The 16,619-nt window shown below is 35.4% G+C and overlaps 1 protein-coding gene and 1 non-coding gene across 2 annotated transcripts in view; one reads left to right on the top strand and one right to left on the bottom strand.

The window, feature by feature from the left end:
• The window catches only part of CDC73 (cell division cycle 73), a 93,134-nt gene that overhangs the window by 23,742 nt on the left and 52,773 nt on the right, over positions 1 to 16,619 (bottom strand). The window contains exon 11 of the mRNA XM_070474534.1: positions 5,719 to 5,776. Coding sequence (XP_070330635.1) covers positions 5,719 to 5,776 — 58 coding nt within the window. The remainder of the gene's footprint in view (positions 1 to 5,718; positions 5,777 to 16,619) is intronic.
• On the top strand, positions 5,164 to 5,236 carry TRNAK-CUU (transfer RNA lysine (anticodon CUU)). Its single transcript has one exon. It is a non-coding gene; the product is annotated as a tRNA-Lys (tRNA).

Genomic DNA, 16,619 nt, shown 5'->3' with positions numbered 1-16,619 from the left:
CTCTGTGGAGGAAAAACAAAGATGGTACCCCAGTAACTAAGACCTAAAATACAATATTTATCTTTATCTCTCTTTTCAAATTTTGGGGTTTTTTTTTATTAGCAATGAGTCATGTGAAGGTCTTTTTTCTGGAACTGCTCATATTATCAATAATTTTGTATATTATAAAAACATGAATATTCATATCTCTTCATTATTTATATATGCAATGGGCTTTATAATAAAAACATTTGTTGGCATAATAATGGTAACATAGTCTAGTTCAAGATGAATTTTAAGATAGAAAGTGTTGCATGTTCAATTTTCAGTATTTATTCATACAATAAATTTTTACTGACTGCCTTCTATGTGCCATGTGCTGTACTAAAATCAATTTTTTAAATCACAAAAAATAAAAAGTCAACAATTTAAAATTATAATTCAACATCAGTTCTTAGACATACCACTTTTACAGGAAAGTACACACATCTTTGGAATATGTTCTATTTCAAAAGCAGTAAAATGCTACATTTTAACTAGTACTTTGTTCTCCTTTGAATAGCTATTTCATTGTGATAAAACATTATGGAGGCAGTAAAATGCTACATTTTAACTAGTACTTTGTACTCCTTTGTATAGCTATTCATTGTGATAAAACATGGAGGCAGTAAAATGTTACATTTTAACTAGTTCTTTGTACTCCTTTAGCTATTTGATTATGATAAAACATTATGGAGTCCAGAAGTATGATCTTGTAGCCACAGAAAGCAAAGATAAATAAAAACACAAGTTCACATGCATATTTATCAAAGTGTTCTCATCTTTCTTTTTGCTGAGAAACAGATACTAAAACTTTCTTAAATTATTTTTAGAAACAGGACTCATGGATACATCAACATGTAGAGCAAGACACTACCATCTGCAGTATAATACAATCTCAATAATAAACACTTGGAATTTGACAGAGGGATAAAGGAAAGGTGGGATGGACAGAGAGATGTACAAACTGGATTCAGGAGTGGCTTGGAGAATGAGTAAGGAGAACAAAGCAATCTTTGACTGAAATATCAGATATAATAAGGAAGCCCATAATGGACTCAGGAATATAAAGAAAGATTCACTAAAATCAAGGCTGAGAAGACCAAGTTAGAAAAAGACAAAATATAAAAGCTCACATGTTAAAAATAAACTTTAGATGTTTAGTAAAAAAATAAATAAATAACTACAATTAAGGACCAAGGCAGGGACACAATGATGAATATGCTAAGGACGAGCCTGATCTAAAGGCAGGAGGAGGGAAGAGTGGAGTAACGCTGAGGCCATGAGGAGCATGAAGGAAAGCAAGAGCCTGGAGTCGGAGCTGGACTCTGTCTCCATTCTGCCACTTTCCAGGCAATGACCACCCACCCCACCCCTCCGCCCCGCAGCACACAAATGAATGCCGCTCAGCGTCAGCTGTTCTCAGCCATAAAACAAAGACAGTCATTTCTACATCTTGATTCTGTTGTAAGACTCATAAGAACAACAAAGCAAGTTAAGTTCTTCTCCAGATCCTGGGCATATTTACTATTTACTGAACCTCTCGGCCATAGCTGATGCTAAGTGTACTGCAGCAGCCACGACCACTGCCTTCAGCAAGCACCGTAACTGACCACTGACAAGCTGAAAATAGGCAATTACTGTTGCTGTACTTGTTTCCAAATAGAATTCTATTCTCTCCTTAAGTATTTATTCAGAGCATATGTACAGGGCACTCTGCTAGGTTTTTATTTTTATAATGATAAATAAAACAAAAATAATCCCTGCCCTCAAAGACCGTTCAAGTAAAGGAGGGGAACCAGACCATAACAGAACAGGCAAATAAACACATAAAAACAAATCTGAATACACAATATTAAGGAACAAAATGAATGTACACTGATATTAGAACAAAATGAATGTACACTGATATTAAAGTGTCCTTTAGACAGAACGCTTAGAAAAAGTCTCTCAAAGGAAATGGCATTTCAGCTGAGATTTGAAGGAGCAAACTTGCAAAGAACAAGTGAAAGAACAGTCTAGATAAGAGGTAGGAATGTGGGCCAATGCCAAAGGCAGGAAGAAACTGTCGTGCTTATGGAACTGCAAACGTGCAGACAGGCAAAAGGAAGGGTGCAGGGCAGGAGGTTAAAAATATATGTAGGAGCCAACTCATGAAGGGCTTTCTAGGTGACGTTAAGCTTGTATTTAAATTCTGTTAGATAACCCTGTAACTTTTAAGCCAGAAAGTGACATAATTTGATTTTCACATTATACTTTTTGTAAGGGAAAAACAGTAATTTTAGTTAAGAGATCAAAGGGGGACAACAAAAAAAAGGGGGGGGGAGGGGAGTGGGACAACTGTGTAAGCAGCAAGCTCAGGATGATCACAATATTCTACAGTGGTGCAGCCCAAATTAAGTGTGGTTAAGGCAAGGGTAAACTTTCCAAGGCCGACTGAATAACATGCAATAAAAATGAACAGCTAGAACACTGGCCATGCACCTGGATGCTGTTAACAGTATTGCACTCTCAACTCCTATCTGTATCTTGTTAGGGACCAGAAATAAACATGTCAGGGACTAATACTTCAAGATGCACTAGTCCAGAGAAATGATGGTAGCTTAGACTTGAGTTGTGGCAGTGGAGATAAAAAGAAAATAGATAAATACAGAATACAGAAAAGGTAAATTTGGCAAAACTCACTGGCATATTAGATGAGAAGAATAAGCAAATATGAAGAATAAAGAATAACTCAAGTTTTGGACTTAAGAAACAGAGTTGATAGTGGTATCATTTACTTGTGAAGAAGCAGGAGAATGTGAAGACTTCGTGGGGAAAATATCAAAGAAAAAAGGTTTTCAGCCAGTTTTAAGATAAAATTTGGCACATCCAAATGTTAAACATTTTTAATATAAGACACCAGTGGTAAGAAGAACTGGAGACACAAGCCTGAAAACCATCAGCACATTGATTTGAAACTATGGAATGAGGCAATCCACCTACATTCTGAAGTGCATGACTGAAGAGCATAAGAAATGTGTTTAAAATATACGACAAAGGGCTAACTCTCAGTCTCACGTGCGGATCTTAAGGCAGCAGATAAACTAGAGCTATAGGGTTATGGGCAGTCACCTACCTACATCAGAGTATCTGTGAGACAGAAGTAATGAATGAACGAGGGAGAAGTGACTTACGCATTGTGTACACCTTAGAAAGAGGCAGCAGGAGCAGGGATGTGTGCAGGAGATTTAGTCTGGCTAAAAATGAAATGACATTAAATTCCACTATGGAGCTTGTCAAACGCTTGTGCTTCTAAATTCACTGGAAAACACGTGTCTCTTGCTAGTTACACTCCCTAAATGAATGTTTAGAAATTAGGAATGATTGTAAACACTTTAAAATACTACATTTACCCAGAGACTTGCCTGGTAAAACTAGTGCAAAATATTTGATGAAAAAATAAAGAAGAAAGAAATAGTGAAAAAAAATGGAATGCCATCCTTGAGTCCCTTCACTGAAGGCAAAAAGGATAGATGGTTCAGTCCCTAATTTCCTAATAATTCAAACTCTACCTAACAAACAACAGTATAGAGATCTATGCTGTCTCATGTATAATATGTTACACTGCCAGAAATATTGCGTTCTTTTTCTTTTCCATTTTAAAAAGATAATCCAGATGAACCTACCCTATATTACAAAATATCCCTTCAAAACTGGGTAGCACCCAAAAGGCAAATACATTTAATCTGCAAAACAAAAATACATGAATCAAGACAAAGATGACAAACTGCTAAGACCCACTCAAGTCAGTCTTATTGACTAGTGAGTATTAAAACTTATAATCCTTGCTTCTGGAATCATAGGTAGGGATTGCGGATCTATGGGGGTCAATTAGTGAGTGAAACGAGACCTCACATTGATGGGCATGAGAATATCTGTTATATTATGAGATATTCTCGAAGATTTATTTCAGTCATTTTAATCACCGGTGCACCTTGGCAGAACTGAAAAAGAATGACAGATTAGGTGAAAAGGCCCACAGCTCCCTGCTTCCCACGTGGCCTTCTCCAAGACTACAAACTAGCTGGGGGGACGCAGCCCCTTCCCCGCCCCTCTGTTCCACGGCACACGCACACAAGCTGGTCCACGCGGGTGTCAGCACCGCCCCTACCCCTTTCCTTTGTCTGCCATGTGAGTTTGAGAAAATGTGAAATGGAGACAAGTATTCATACACAGAATAGAACAGAGCTAGAATCCTCAGGTGGTGACTTTCTCCTTTTTATACCATTTCTGAATTTCTCATGCAATCTTCTTTAGACTAACAATCCTTCCCGTCCAAGGGAAAACAAAGAATTCTGTATCAATCATTCCACTGCCTCTACAATATTCCTCTCTTCCTTCCAGGCTGCATTCCTGGGGTCCATGTCAGCCTGACCATTCCTATTTCCCTGACTTTTTCTTCCTTCCTGTAAGGAGTTCCTTTAGCTCCTTCTTGTTTCTGGCACTGAGCACATGGAAGACATTCAAATAATATTTAACTGGATTTAATTGCTCTTCCTTGAACTCGCATACCAGCTTTTGGCATGGTCCTGTCTACTGAAAAATAGTCCCATAGTTTCGTCATCTGATATAAATTATATCCAGTGTGCTCCAAATTTAACAAAGATTTCAAACCAACCCAATGTCATTAAAAGAAAGAAAGAAATACTAGTGTGTCAAGATCCAGGTGGATCCAAGACACAATCAAAGAGTCTACAACACCATCCCAATATAACCCCTCTTGACATCACGCTTTTTATGTGCTTCCAAAAATCTGAACACTTATAATTACATAATTTTAGAATTAGCCTATGTGTGAACATACTATGAATAAAAAGATATCCAAATCTGCACTACTGACACTAACAAATTGAAAAGGAAGATCAACCAGTTAAATTCTTGACTGTGCCTTTTCAATTAATACCGTTTTCCTAATAGCCACTTTTAACAGCACTGATACTAGACTATGCTAAACACTAAAATAAAATGAACAAATGAACAGTAAATCAAACCCAAAACACTGAAAATGAATATAGTGTCTGTATCTACATGCATTTATAAAGATCAATCTCTTTAGGTATCAGGAAAAGGAAAGAAAATATTTTTAAAATAACTTCAGGGAACTCCCTGGTGGTCCAGTGGTTAGGACTCTGTGCTCTTACTGCTGAGGGCCTGGGTTCAATCCCTGGTCAGGGAACTAACATCCCACAGGCTGTGCAGTGCAACCAAAAAAATCAAAAGATTAAATTAAATAATTTCAATATTAGCCTTGTTTATTAATACATATATTTTTTAAATTATAGAACATAATATGCTCAATAATACAGATATCTGAAATCCTAAATATCAAAGCTGCTTATCAATCTATTAAAATTACGGTTCTATGTTTCCATAGGAAAAGACAAACATCACATCACATCCACCATACTATCATGGAACTCAAACAAGAAACTGATGAGAGAATGGGTATGTCATAAAGAGCTTTTTAAAACATTTTCCTAAAATCTTAAAAATATTTTCTTAAAAATTTTCTTTAACTCAACTATACCTATTTACTCAAGTAAATATGATACTAGTTTTGAAGTATTTTAAGTAAAATTTAATTCCTTCAAATCATTACATAGTATCAGAAATGTCAGTCGTGATAATAGAAAAAAGCTAAAATTTTTCTATTTTTACCTGGCCTTGGTACAGGTTGTGCCGCAGGAGTTTGCGTCTTCCGGGCTGATGCACCTTCCTTTAAAAGAATAAAAATGGATGTGTTAAAATTCCCTTGCACAATAAACACTTTTGTTTAATTACTGCAAAAAAAATTCCATGTCTGTCTCTCCCACAGTCATGGAACATACTATGAGTTAAAACAAACAAGCACCTTATCTTTTATGTTTCTGGTTGTGAGTTGGTAAGAGAAATCTTTAGTTGAAAATATACTTAAATTGTTACTATTCATTAGTTATTTTAAGTACGTAAGATTTTTCAAATATTCAATGATTTACTTAATTGCTGACAATTTTAATATTCTCAGAAATATCATTACCAGTTTTAAAATCAAGTCAATCTTTTTACCCTTAAAGAATCTCAAAATGAATAAATGATACATAATCTCACATTAGAAAGATGTAAACAGTGTTACTTTGAGTGCATCTTTAAAAAACACAAATATTTAAAATTAAACATCTTTAAAATATTCAGGGAAAATAATCCATTTACAAGCATGAGATTTGTTAAACTTAAGAGTGGTTGAAAATTTCTTAAAAGCTGAATAACAAATCTCAAGTAATTACAAAGCATGTAATATATATAAGGAAACAAGCTAAGGACTGAAGTACATCAATTATATACTCAAGAACAGACACCTCTGAAGTGCTTAACAGACTTCAAAAGTTGTCTATCTTTACTGCAATAGTTTCAATCATATTCACACTAAATTTTCTTTAAACATTAAAAATTAATGCTTTTAATTTTTATTAATTAAATAACAATAAATTATTATATATTTATTTATATATTATATGTAAATATAAAATATATATTTGTGTTATTTATAATTTATAAAAAATTTATTTATAAAAATAATAAAAAATTAAAACATTTTTTATAGAAAGCTACAAGTGTAAATTTCAAAACAGCTAGTAATTCATGAAGATTTTATTCTAGCTGTACTTAAATGTAGAAAATTTGATAAGTATCAGGAAAATTACACAAATCCATAATAAGAAAAATCACTACCACAACCACAGAAACATTTCTAAAGAAATCCTGCTAAACAATGTTCACTTTAATCATATTATATTTTCTTCATAATCTGAGATTTTAACATGGTAAAATGCACAGAGAATGCATTTCACTTGGAATACAGTAGGATTCCTGGCATTCAGTTTAAAGGTTTTTTTAATAATAAAAGGTTAAAAAAGAGGACTCCCTGGCAAGTCCTGTGGTTAAAGACTCTGCTTCCAATGCAAGGAACACAGGTTCCACCCCTGGGTGGGGGAACTAAGATTACAGAAGCCTCATGCATATCTTCCCCCTCCAAAAAGCTAAATTAAAAAAAAAGAAGCAGCAGAGGCAACTAGCAAAAACCCTTTGGGGGAAAAAAGCCCTTGAGGACAGCAGAACATCCTTTTCTGGTATTTTCACTACTATGCATTTAGTCACATACACTGATGTGATTGAGACTGAGCCACTTTGGATGCTGGCTCCATGAATGTGTTAACTTTGGAAAAATCTGTCAAGCTTACTGATGATATGGTCATTATAATACAAGCAAATTATATTCAAGTAAAATTTAAATGTAAAGAAAGTGAGTCACTATTAAGGTAGAGACCATATTCAACATTTAACTTCATTTAATGCACTGAAATTGTCTGATCTATATTTTTCTCTAAGTCCATGTTAGGGGACACAACTGCTTTTACTCATCTTTGTAAATCTAGTACCTAGAACACAACAGATGCTCAACAAACGTTGGTCATATTGAACTTAGTTCTAGAATTCTAAAAATCAGAAGCCAAGGGATAATCACTAAATAGAAACTAACCAAAGAGATTTTAGCTTTCTCTCCCACGTTCCTTTATAAGGAGGAATCAACTAGATATTATATAATAACAAGATTAAGTTTTAACTGTATTCCTTTTGAATTCTTACAAGTAAATACTGGGACCTCAGACAGTAAAGAATCCACCTGCAGTGTGGGAGACCTGGGTTTGATCCCTGGGTTGGGAAGATTCCCTGGAGGAGGGCATGACAACCCACTCCAGTATTCTTGCCTGGAGAACCCCCATGGAGAGGAGCCTGGCAGGCTACAGTCCATGGGGTCACAAAGAGTTTGGACACAACTGGGTGACAAAGCACAGCACACACACGTAAATTGGGTCAGTTTAAGTACACAGAGAAGGAAGAAAAATGAAGAAAATGAGTCAGGAAGAACAATGAGCACGCACATATGCAGGCCTCCTTCTGTCTACATTTGACTAGAAGGCTGGCTAGTCCTGGGCTCAGTCTATAGAGAGTTCTCTGTGTTTTATCAATGGGAGTCAGCTAGTCATAAGCCTGTAAAGAGTTAAGTCTAAAATTACAGATAATGGTGTCTCGTGACTCATGGAGAAAACCCATCTGCAGAATGATATAAAGAAGTTACCAGCATGCAAGAAGAGACATGGAATACAATATCCCTCCTAACACCTATCTAGTTCCAGTGGCCTGTAAGACCTCTTCTTGCGCTAATCCTTGGAATCTTCTTGATTCCAAGAGCCACTAAAATCCCTCATCTCATTCTATGCAACCCACACACTTTTTTGTCTTCCTTACTGGAGCAGAATCTGTTAACTGCAACCAGAAGAGTTTTATCTAATTTTGTCTTCTCAAATTCACTGAAAATTTTGAGTTGTCAGTCACTACAGTACAACTTTGCTTAATTTTGGATAAGTAAACACAAATAAGTTCAAACGCACACACATATATAGCCATGCCACTTCAGTAGGCTGTGAGCTCCTTGAAATGAAAACAGGGAAGAACTCTGCTAATCATATGGTTAGTTCACAGCCATTTCAAGGACTCCCTAACCAATACAAGAGCAGCTAAAAGCTCATATTACTCTGATCTGCATTAGTTTGTATGTCACTACATAAAGGACCTCAGAAACCATATAACCTAATTCTAGCACCTCTTAAAGATGAAGAAAGAGATGTAAAATAGCTTTTCGAAGGCTACAAAGAGGTTTATCTGGCATATGTTAAGAAACTGAAATAGAAGGAAAACAAAGAATAAAAGAAACAAAATGAAGAAATAATAATTGGCAGTAATATGGAGCAGACTGACAACTCTGTATTTTTAAAGATATTTGGACTGGGGGGAAAATGCTATTCAGCTGGGGGAAGAAAAGTATCAGCACAAAACAATTGAAAGAGCTGATGAGTTGTGCTAACTGGAGAGGAAGACCTGCTTTCTTTCAAAAAGTCAGAATCATTATAATTTCACCAAGACTGGAGGCATTCTGGAAAAGAAGTAACTGGCAAAAAGGGATGGTGGAAACAGTGACAGAATCGTTATCTGCAAAACATAACACAACCAAACAAGGTAACTGTTTACAATCCCTCCTTGCTTTCTTTTAGCAAGTGAAGAGAATCTAGAATCTTCTGGTATTGGGAGAAAGAATACTGGTATCCGCCACTTAAACAAGTAGAAAATAACACCATAATACAAAATATTGTAAGAAAAAAATTTGTAACAAGTATCAGTATGAAAAATATACTATATTTAATTCTGAAAAATACTGTTTATATAAAAATTAATAAGATACTGAAATTTCTTAATGACGAAAACATATGGACTATATATATACACACAGATTCTAGTTGATAATCTACCTCTTTGACTACTGTATTTATGAGACAAAAAGTAACATTTTTTAAAAGTAAATCAATATTAATTGTACACTTGCATGTTTTGTCTTTTTAAAAAGTAACTTATTCCCACGAAATCTGTATTTGATATTCAGAACTCACAAATATTAGGATTTTTTTTAAAGCATCTGAATTTCTTAAGTTCCAGAATGAGTCTTTAAGAAAATCATTTTGGAAAAACTAGGTACAAAAAGGAAACTGCAACCCTGAATCATAAACAGGCTGAAAAGCACTAAAGGTTTCAGGAGCAAAAAACTTGATACAAATTTTAAGTACAACTTAATTTTTGTTTTTTAGACGAGTCATAACCTGGAGTGCATGTATACAATGCTTGCTAACACAGAAAGCAGTTGACACATTTCTAAAATCCAGTACAGTGTACCTACACAGGCACACCTCAGAGATGTTGCTGGTTTGGCTCCACACTACTGCAACAAAGCTAGTATCTCAATAAAGTGCGCCACACAGTTTTTTTTTGTTTCCCAGTGCATATAAAAGTTACCTTCACACTATACTGTAGTCTACACAACTAATCAACTATCTCTGCAAAACTGCAGGATACAAAATCAAATCACAAACATCCACAGCATCTCTATACACTACCAATCAGTAATTTAAAAAGGAAATTAGGAAAACAATTCCATTTGGAATAGCATTTAAAAATCAAATACTCAAGAATAAATTTAATCAAGAAGTTAAAAAAAAACTGTATGCTGAAAACTTTAGACTGATGCTGAAAGAAATTAAAGCCATAAACAAATGGAAAGACATCTATGTTCATGGACTGCTAAGATTAATAGCATTAAGATTTGAAAATTACCGAATGCAATCTATAGATGCAATGCAATCCCTTTCAAAATCCCAAAGGTGTTTTTGCAGAAAGAAAAACTTATCCTAGAACTGATGTGGAATTTCAAGCAGCCCCAAAGAACCAAACTAATTCTGAAAAAGAACAAAGTTGGAGGACTAAAACTTCCAGATTTTAAAACTTGTAGGTACAGTAATAAAAATACTGTAGCAGGAAAAGAAGGCAGATCCACAGACCAACGGAGTAAGATAGCCCAGAAATAAACTTTTACATACATGGCAAATTGATTTTTGACACAGGAGTTAAGACCATGAATTGGGAAAGGATAGTCTTCAACAAACGGTGCTAGGAAAAATGGATATGCACATGCAAAAGAATGAAGCTGGACCACTATAACTCAAAGTGGATCAGAAGCCTAAATTTAGGAGATACAACTTTGAAAACAAATTTAAAAACCTACAGATAAAAAATCAAAGAGTAAAAGCTTCATGACATTAGATTTGACATCAGTTTCATGGATATCTGAAAGTAGTACTAAAAGGTACAGGAAAAGAAAAGAAAAGCAGATAAACTGGACTTAATCAAAATTAAAAGCTTTTATGCATTAAAGGACACTAACAACAGAGAAGTCAATCCAAAGAATGGGAGAAAGATTTGATAAGGAATTAATATCCCTGGCATGTGGCTAAAACATTATTCTGGACGTGTCTATGAGGATGCGACTGGGTGAGACGAACGTTTTAATCTGTAGACTGAGTAAAGCAGATTGCCCTCCCACTGCAGACAAGCCTCGCCCAACCCACTGGAGAACTGACGACAACGGAGAGGCAGAGAGGAGGAGAATTCCTCTCTGCCTGGCTGCTTCAAGGAAGGACACTGGAGTTCTCCTGCCTCGGAGGCAGACTGGAGCGCTTACCCCATTAGTCCTCCAGCTCTCAGTCCTTCGGACTCAGACGAGAGTGGCGCCAACCCATCAGCTTCCCTGGGTCACCAGCTTGCCAACAGCAAATCCTGGAACTTTTCAGTCTTCCTAACCACATATGCCAATTCCTCACAATCAATCTACCCTATTGATTTCTTTCTCTGGAGAACCCAGACAAATACAGCAATAAAAATTTTAGATCAAAAGAGAGTGAGATATAACACAAAACTCTTTAAAGAGGCATTCTATCATATTGGGAAAATGTCAGGTTTTTAAAAATTATTTATCTTGAGATTAAAAAATTATATCCACATGAATGTAGTTCCTTAATCTACAGATAAATAATCTGGATAAAATGCTCATCAGAGCACTGCAACTGGAAACAAACCAAAGTATGTGTACCGACCTCCTTTAACATTGAAATCCATGATAAACAATTCTTTCTCACTGAGGTTTAATAAAAGCTTTATCTTTCTCACTTAAAGTCAGGAGAATTGTTTTTATAGTGGAAGAGGGACACAGGTAATGTAGAAGGTCCACAGGATCATTTGTGAATCTCATGGGTCCATGGACTAAAAACAAATACACTAATGTAACTAGAGACAGAGTAAACCAGTGCAAAAAAAAAACTTGACTTACAAGTCTTGAGCTCTAGGTTCTAGGTTAATGCGGCTCTGCTACATTAAGAGCAAACCTTTGAGAAAAATCTCAACCTCTCAGGGTCTTAGTTACCTTGCCTGTAAAATGAGGAAACTAGATTTTTAGATGACCTCAAAAGTCCAATTCTACTCTGAAATTCCATTATTCAATGTAAGTAATACTTTTTCACTAGGAACAATGCCATTACAGTATAACCTGAAGGATCCAATTAAATGACTACGTTTGAAGACATAATTCAACATGGGTTTCTTCAAACCTATACAGCTTATAATTTTGCTCTATAGCTTATAAATTTGCTCTTCTTTTCTTTCATGTGAATAAATAATAACTCTGTTGCCCAGCTCTCTCTATCAAAGGTTACATGTTTGGAATTATATCAATCTGATTGTTTTTGGAATCAAACAATTACAGCTACTGGCCCGTAAGATGTCTCAAACAATTTAGAGGTGCAGACCTAGTAGGCTTCGCAACTCTATCTAACTCAACACATCCCCTTTAAGAATGTTTTACACTGACCCCTCTAACCATCTAAAATGAAATGCACAGGTAACATAACTAACGTATATAGGCAAAACTTTTCATGGAAACCAATGTCCTAGCAATAGACTTTGTATTCCAATTATGTTTTAGGTTCATTTAATAATAAAAATGTTCTAACACAGTGGCCCCAACCTTTTGGCACCAGGGACTGGTTTCACAGAAGACAATTTTTCCACAGACCCAAGGAGGAGGAGTGTTCAGGATGATTCAAGCGCGATACCTTTGTTGTGCACTTTCTGTTATTATTACATCAGCTCCACCCCCGACCATCAAGCATTAGATCCCAGAGACTGGGGACCCCTGGTCTCTCTCTCACACATACACACGGACATTCGGAAGTCCTGCACAACACAGGACTAGTCTTTGTTGTTTTCAAAAACTGTCCCAACACACTACCTGGCCACATTCACTAAATGCCCTTCATTTATTTTGTCAGCCAAAAACACCTTCCCTTGTAAACTTCTAGAACATGTCCTAGGAAAGCAGTATCAAGCTCAATACCACCCTCACTGATAAACCCAGCTCTAACCTCCAAGATTATTCTGTGTGTGTCAAGAAAACAATTGAAAGATTCTAGCTGATTTGTGCTGAAAAGAAAGAGCTATGCTACTGAGAAACCAAGGCATATACAAGCAAAAAGGCATACTTTAATTGCACTGCATATACTGCATTTTTTTAACAGATTGAAGGTTTATGACCCCTATGTTGTCAGATCACAGTTAGCATTTTTTAATTAAAATATGTACATTGTTTTTTAGACATAATACTATTATTGCACAAAATATACTGGGAACATAACTTTTCTATGCACTGGGAAACAAAAAAATTCCTGTGACTCACTTCAATTCAATACTCACTTACTACAGCAGCCTGGAATTAAATCCCAAATATCTCTGAGGTATGCCTTTATTATTACAGTACTTTCCAAATTACTGCTGATTTTAGATGCTTACTTTTTCTCTTAGGATCATTAATAGTTTGTGTGAATTAAAATAGACAAATATCAAAGAAACATTTAAATCTAGCTCCGCTTTCAAGTCAATAGAAATTCTTAAACATATGAGTAACTGCAGCAGAAGCTTATGAAAACTGAAGGCAAAATAGTAAGGCAGGCAAACACTGACACTTGTGGTCATTCTGAGATTGCTAATTTGCAATCAGCTAATTCCTGCTCTGTGAGTTCAAAGAAAAGTAAAACTGGTTTGTAAAACATCAATAAGGGTCAAAAGAAAATACAAAATTCTTAATAAACACCTTCATTTCTTTTCAAAAAGGAAAACTACTAATAGTAAATAGTCAAAAATATGTCATCTGTCCAAATCTTTTTATGTAACAAAAAAGATCTCATTTGATTTTAAGTCAAAGCAGTCTCTAGATAAACTCCAAGTAAACACTGCCATGCAAAACTGCTGATTATCTCAATAAAACTGAAGGTGTTACCTAACTAATTTGGTATAAATGGAATTTCTCAGTGTATTACGTTGGAAATTACATCTACTCCAAAACATTAAGATTTTTCTCCAGCAGTGTAAAAAGACAGCTAGTTTTTCAGGTGAAATAAATGGCTTGCATTCAGGGGCCTACTAGCCAGACCAAAGCATAAACAGGAATGGAGACCAATGAAGGGAAAACTGATTCATGTCTCCCAAGGCCGTTTGCTCATCACCCTGCCTAGTTGAAGTGCTATCTCCACATTCCTTTCTCCAGCATTCTTTTTACCACGGACATTTAGTTGAATTTATATAGATACATAATATAATTCATGAAATCATTTACCTTTCCTATTACATACTGAACAAATCTATACCTGATTGATCATGCAATAATCACTCAGAAACTATTAACATGAATAAAAAAATTATTATTTCTGTACCCATTTAAGACTTAAAGAGTTAGGAGGCACAGCAAATTCTGTCTTTAAATTCTGGCTCCTTAAGGGATATTCTAGACATGCACGGAATACCCTAATATGAACCTGGATAATTCTGGCCATGATGCATATAGTAATATTCACCAATTTTCCCACCTGGGATGTGCTATAAAATTAAAAAGCAGACCTATGCAAGTAAAAATTACAAGACATTTATAACTATAAAACTTAACAAAATAGCTGCCAGTTTGCTGAGTCTGATAAAGAAATCTGTCACATTTAGTGAGAAAGTTTAACCATAGAATTCAGATGTTAAAAGAAACTAGACTGAAGGAAGAGCTTCTACAAGCTTGCCTGTCATAAGATTTTTACAGCTTTTCTTGGCTGGAAACATGCAGGTTGCTAGAAAAATCACTGAAGGAACTTTTATCTCATGTCTGTTGTTTTTCTGTAAAGTTCCTAAGCTAGCTTAACTTAAACATAAGAAACAGAATGCAGCTGTACCTGAAAGTTTAAAGTAAATTCTGATTTGGCACACAGGTATCCTTTCACGAGCTTTCAGAATTCTCCTTTGCCATATGAACATTTGCTCAGTTGAGACAATAGTCTACTGGGAATTCAAGGGCTCCACCTAACTGCAGGGGCCACTAACCAGCAGGTTATCTATGGAGTTCTCTTAATAGTCAAGATCCATAAGAAATTCAGTGGGGCAATCAAAAAAACAGCCAAAAATAACTGTTTTATTCTTCCTGGAGGAAGGGCAGGGGATGCATCTAAACCATCCTTGTATCTTTAACATTTATTAAGGTGTGCCTAATTGCAAATGCTGGCACACAGTAGTTGATCAGATACATATCTATTGATCGAGTAAATAAAACAAAAACACAAACATCCGAACATTTAAAACCCTCTGAATGATCTCTGGGTATGCCGTGATGGTGTGCTCCGTCATGTCTGACTCTCTGAGACCCCATGGACTGCAGTCCATCAGGCTCCTCTGTCCATGGGATTTCCCGGGCAAAAATACTGGAGTGAGTTGCCATTTCCTTCTCCAGGCGATCTTTCCAACCCAGGGATTGAACCCACATCTCCTGAATTAACAGGCAGATTATTTACCGCTGAGCCACCAGGGAAGCCCCACGCTGTACTAGTAACAGGAAAAAACTCCCACAGTTCTCCAGTAGGGTCATGTAGCATAATGGTTGAGAACAACTTATATTTGCTTTAATTCCCAGCTGGACTCTTTCTTATCACTAATCACCTGATATCTGGGATAACTGTTTTATAACTCTAAACTCTGGTTCTTCATCTTTAAAATGGGTATTAAAATAATAAAACCTTATCAGAAAAAAAGTCATTTATATTAACAGCTCAAGCAGGCTTGGCACGCAACATGAATTGAGTCACTGCTGCTACTAGTACAGTCAAATCCTACGTCAGGAATTATTGATAAATAGTGATCTAGTAAGATCTACTTATACTTTTATAAAATAAGTCATTTTAAGCAGGCACTTAACCATCACTCTGCCACCTAAGTTTAATTAAAAACAAAGAGTAGCGAACACGTAATATGTGTGGACTTAGGGTCGAAATGCCAAGAAATCTGGGTTTTAGTTCTATCCTTCACACTTTACCAGGAAAAGCCAAAGCTCCAGGCCTTAGGTTTCCCATCTGTAAAACTCTTAATGTTCCGACTAACATTTCCAGGAAAATCACATACACCCCTTAAAAAAAAAAAAAGTCTCAGGATTCCTAAAACTACAAAACACAATTCATCATTTATACTAAAAAATAAAATGAAAACAAAAAATTAAAAATATTAGAGAAAACATAAATCTATATTTGAAACAACATACATTAGTAGGGAAAATAGGTGGGACCAAAAATATATGACCACAAATATATGGCTTAAGTCTCAAAATGGTAAATTTCTATGAGTTAATGTCCCTAAAATCTGAGGAAAACCTAATAATTCAAGTTATTTTAATAAAGGACAATGCCCCCAGTACTTGAAGAAAAAAGGCAGCAAGGTGCTCAACAGACTAATCATACAAAGAAATATTTCAGAGTGAGTATCTAGTGTTTATGGAAAACTTTGCTTGATGCCAAGTTACTAAACCATCCTGAAATATTAGGAAAAATAAATATGATTAGTAAGATCTCACTACCCACCAAGAAGATCCTGTGCAACTATGCTTTATCTATTACATTATTTTGTTGAATTCCACCAAACAAGTAATTTTAAAGAAAAAGAAAAAAGAAATGATAACATTACAAAGTGATTAAAAATAAAGTTTTGCTGCCTTCAAGAACACTAGAAACTGCACATAAAAAAAGAAGTGGCTGTATCAAATCATGTGTCAGTAAAACAATTCATGG

This window comes from Odocoileus virginianus, chromosome 11 (genome assembly GCF_023699985.2).
Source record: "Odocoileus virginianus isolate 20LAN1187 ecotype Illinois chromosome 11, Ovbor_1.2, whole genome shotgun sequence".
NCBI lineage: Eukaryota > Metazoa > Chordata > Mammalia > Artiodactyla > Cervidae > Odocoileus > Odocoileus virginianus.
This window is presented reverse-complemented; position numbering and strand designations above follow the sequence as displayed.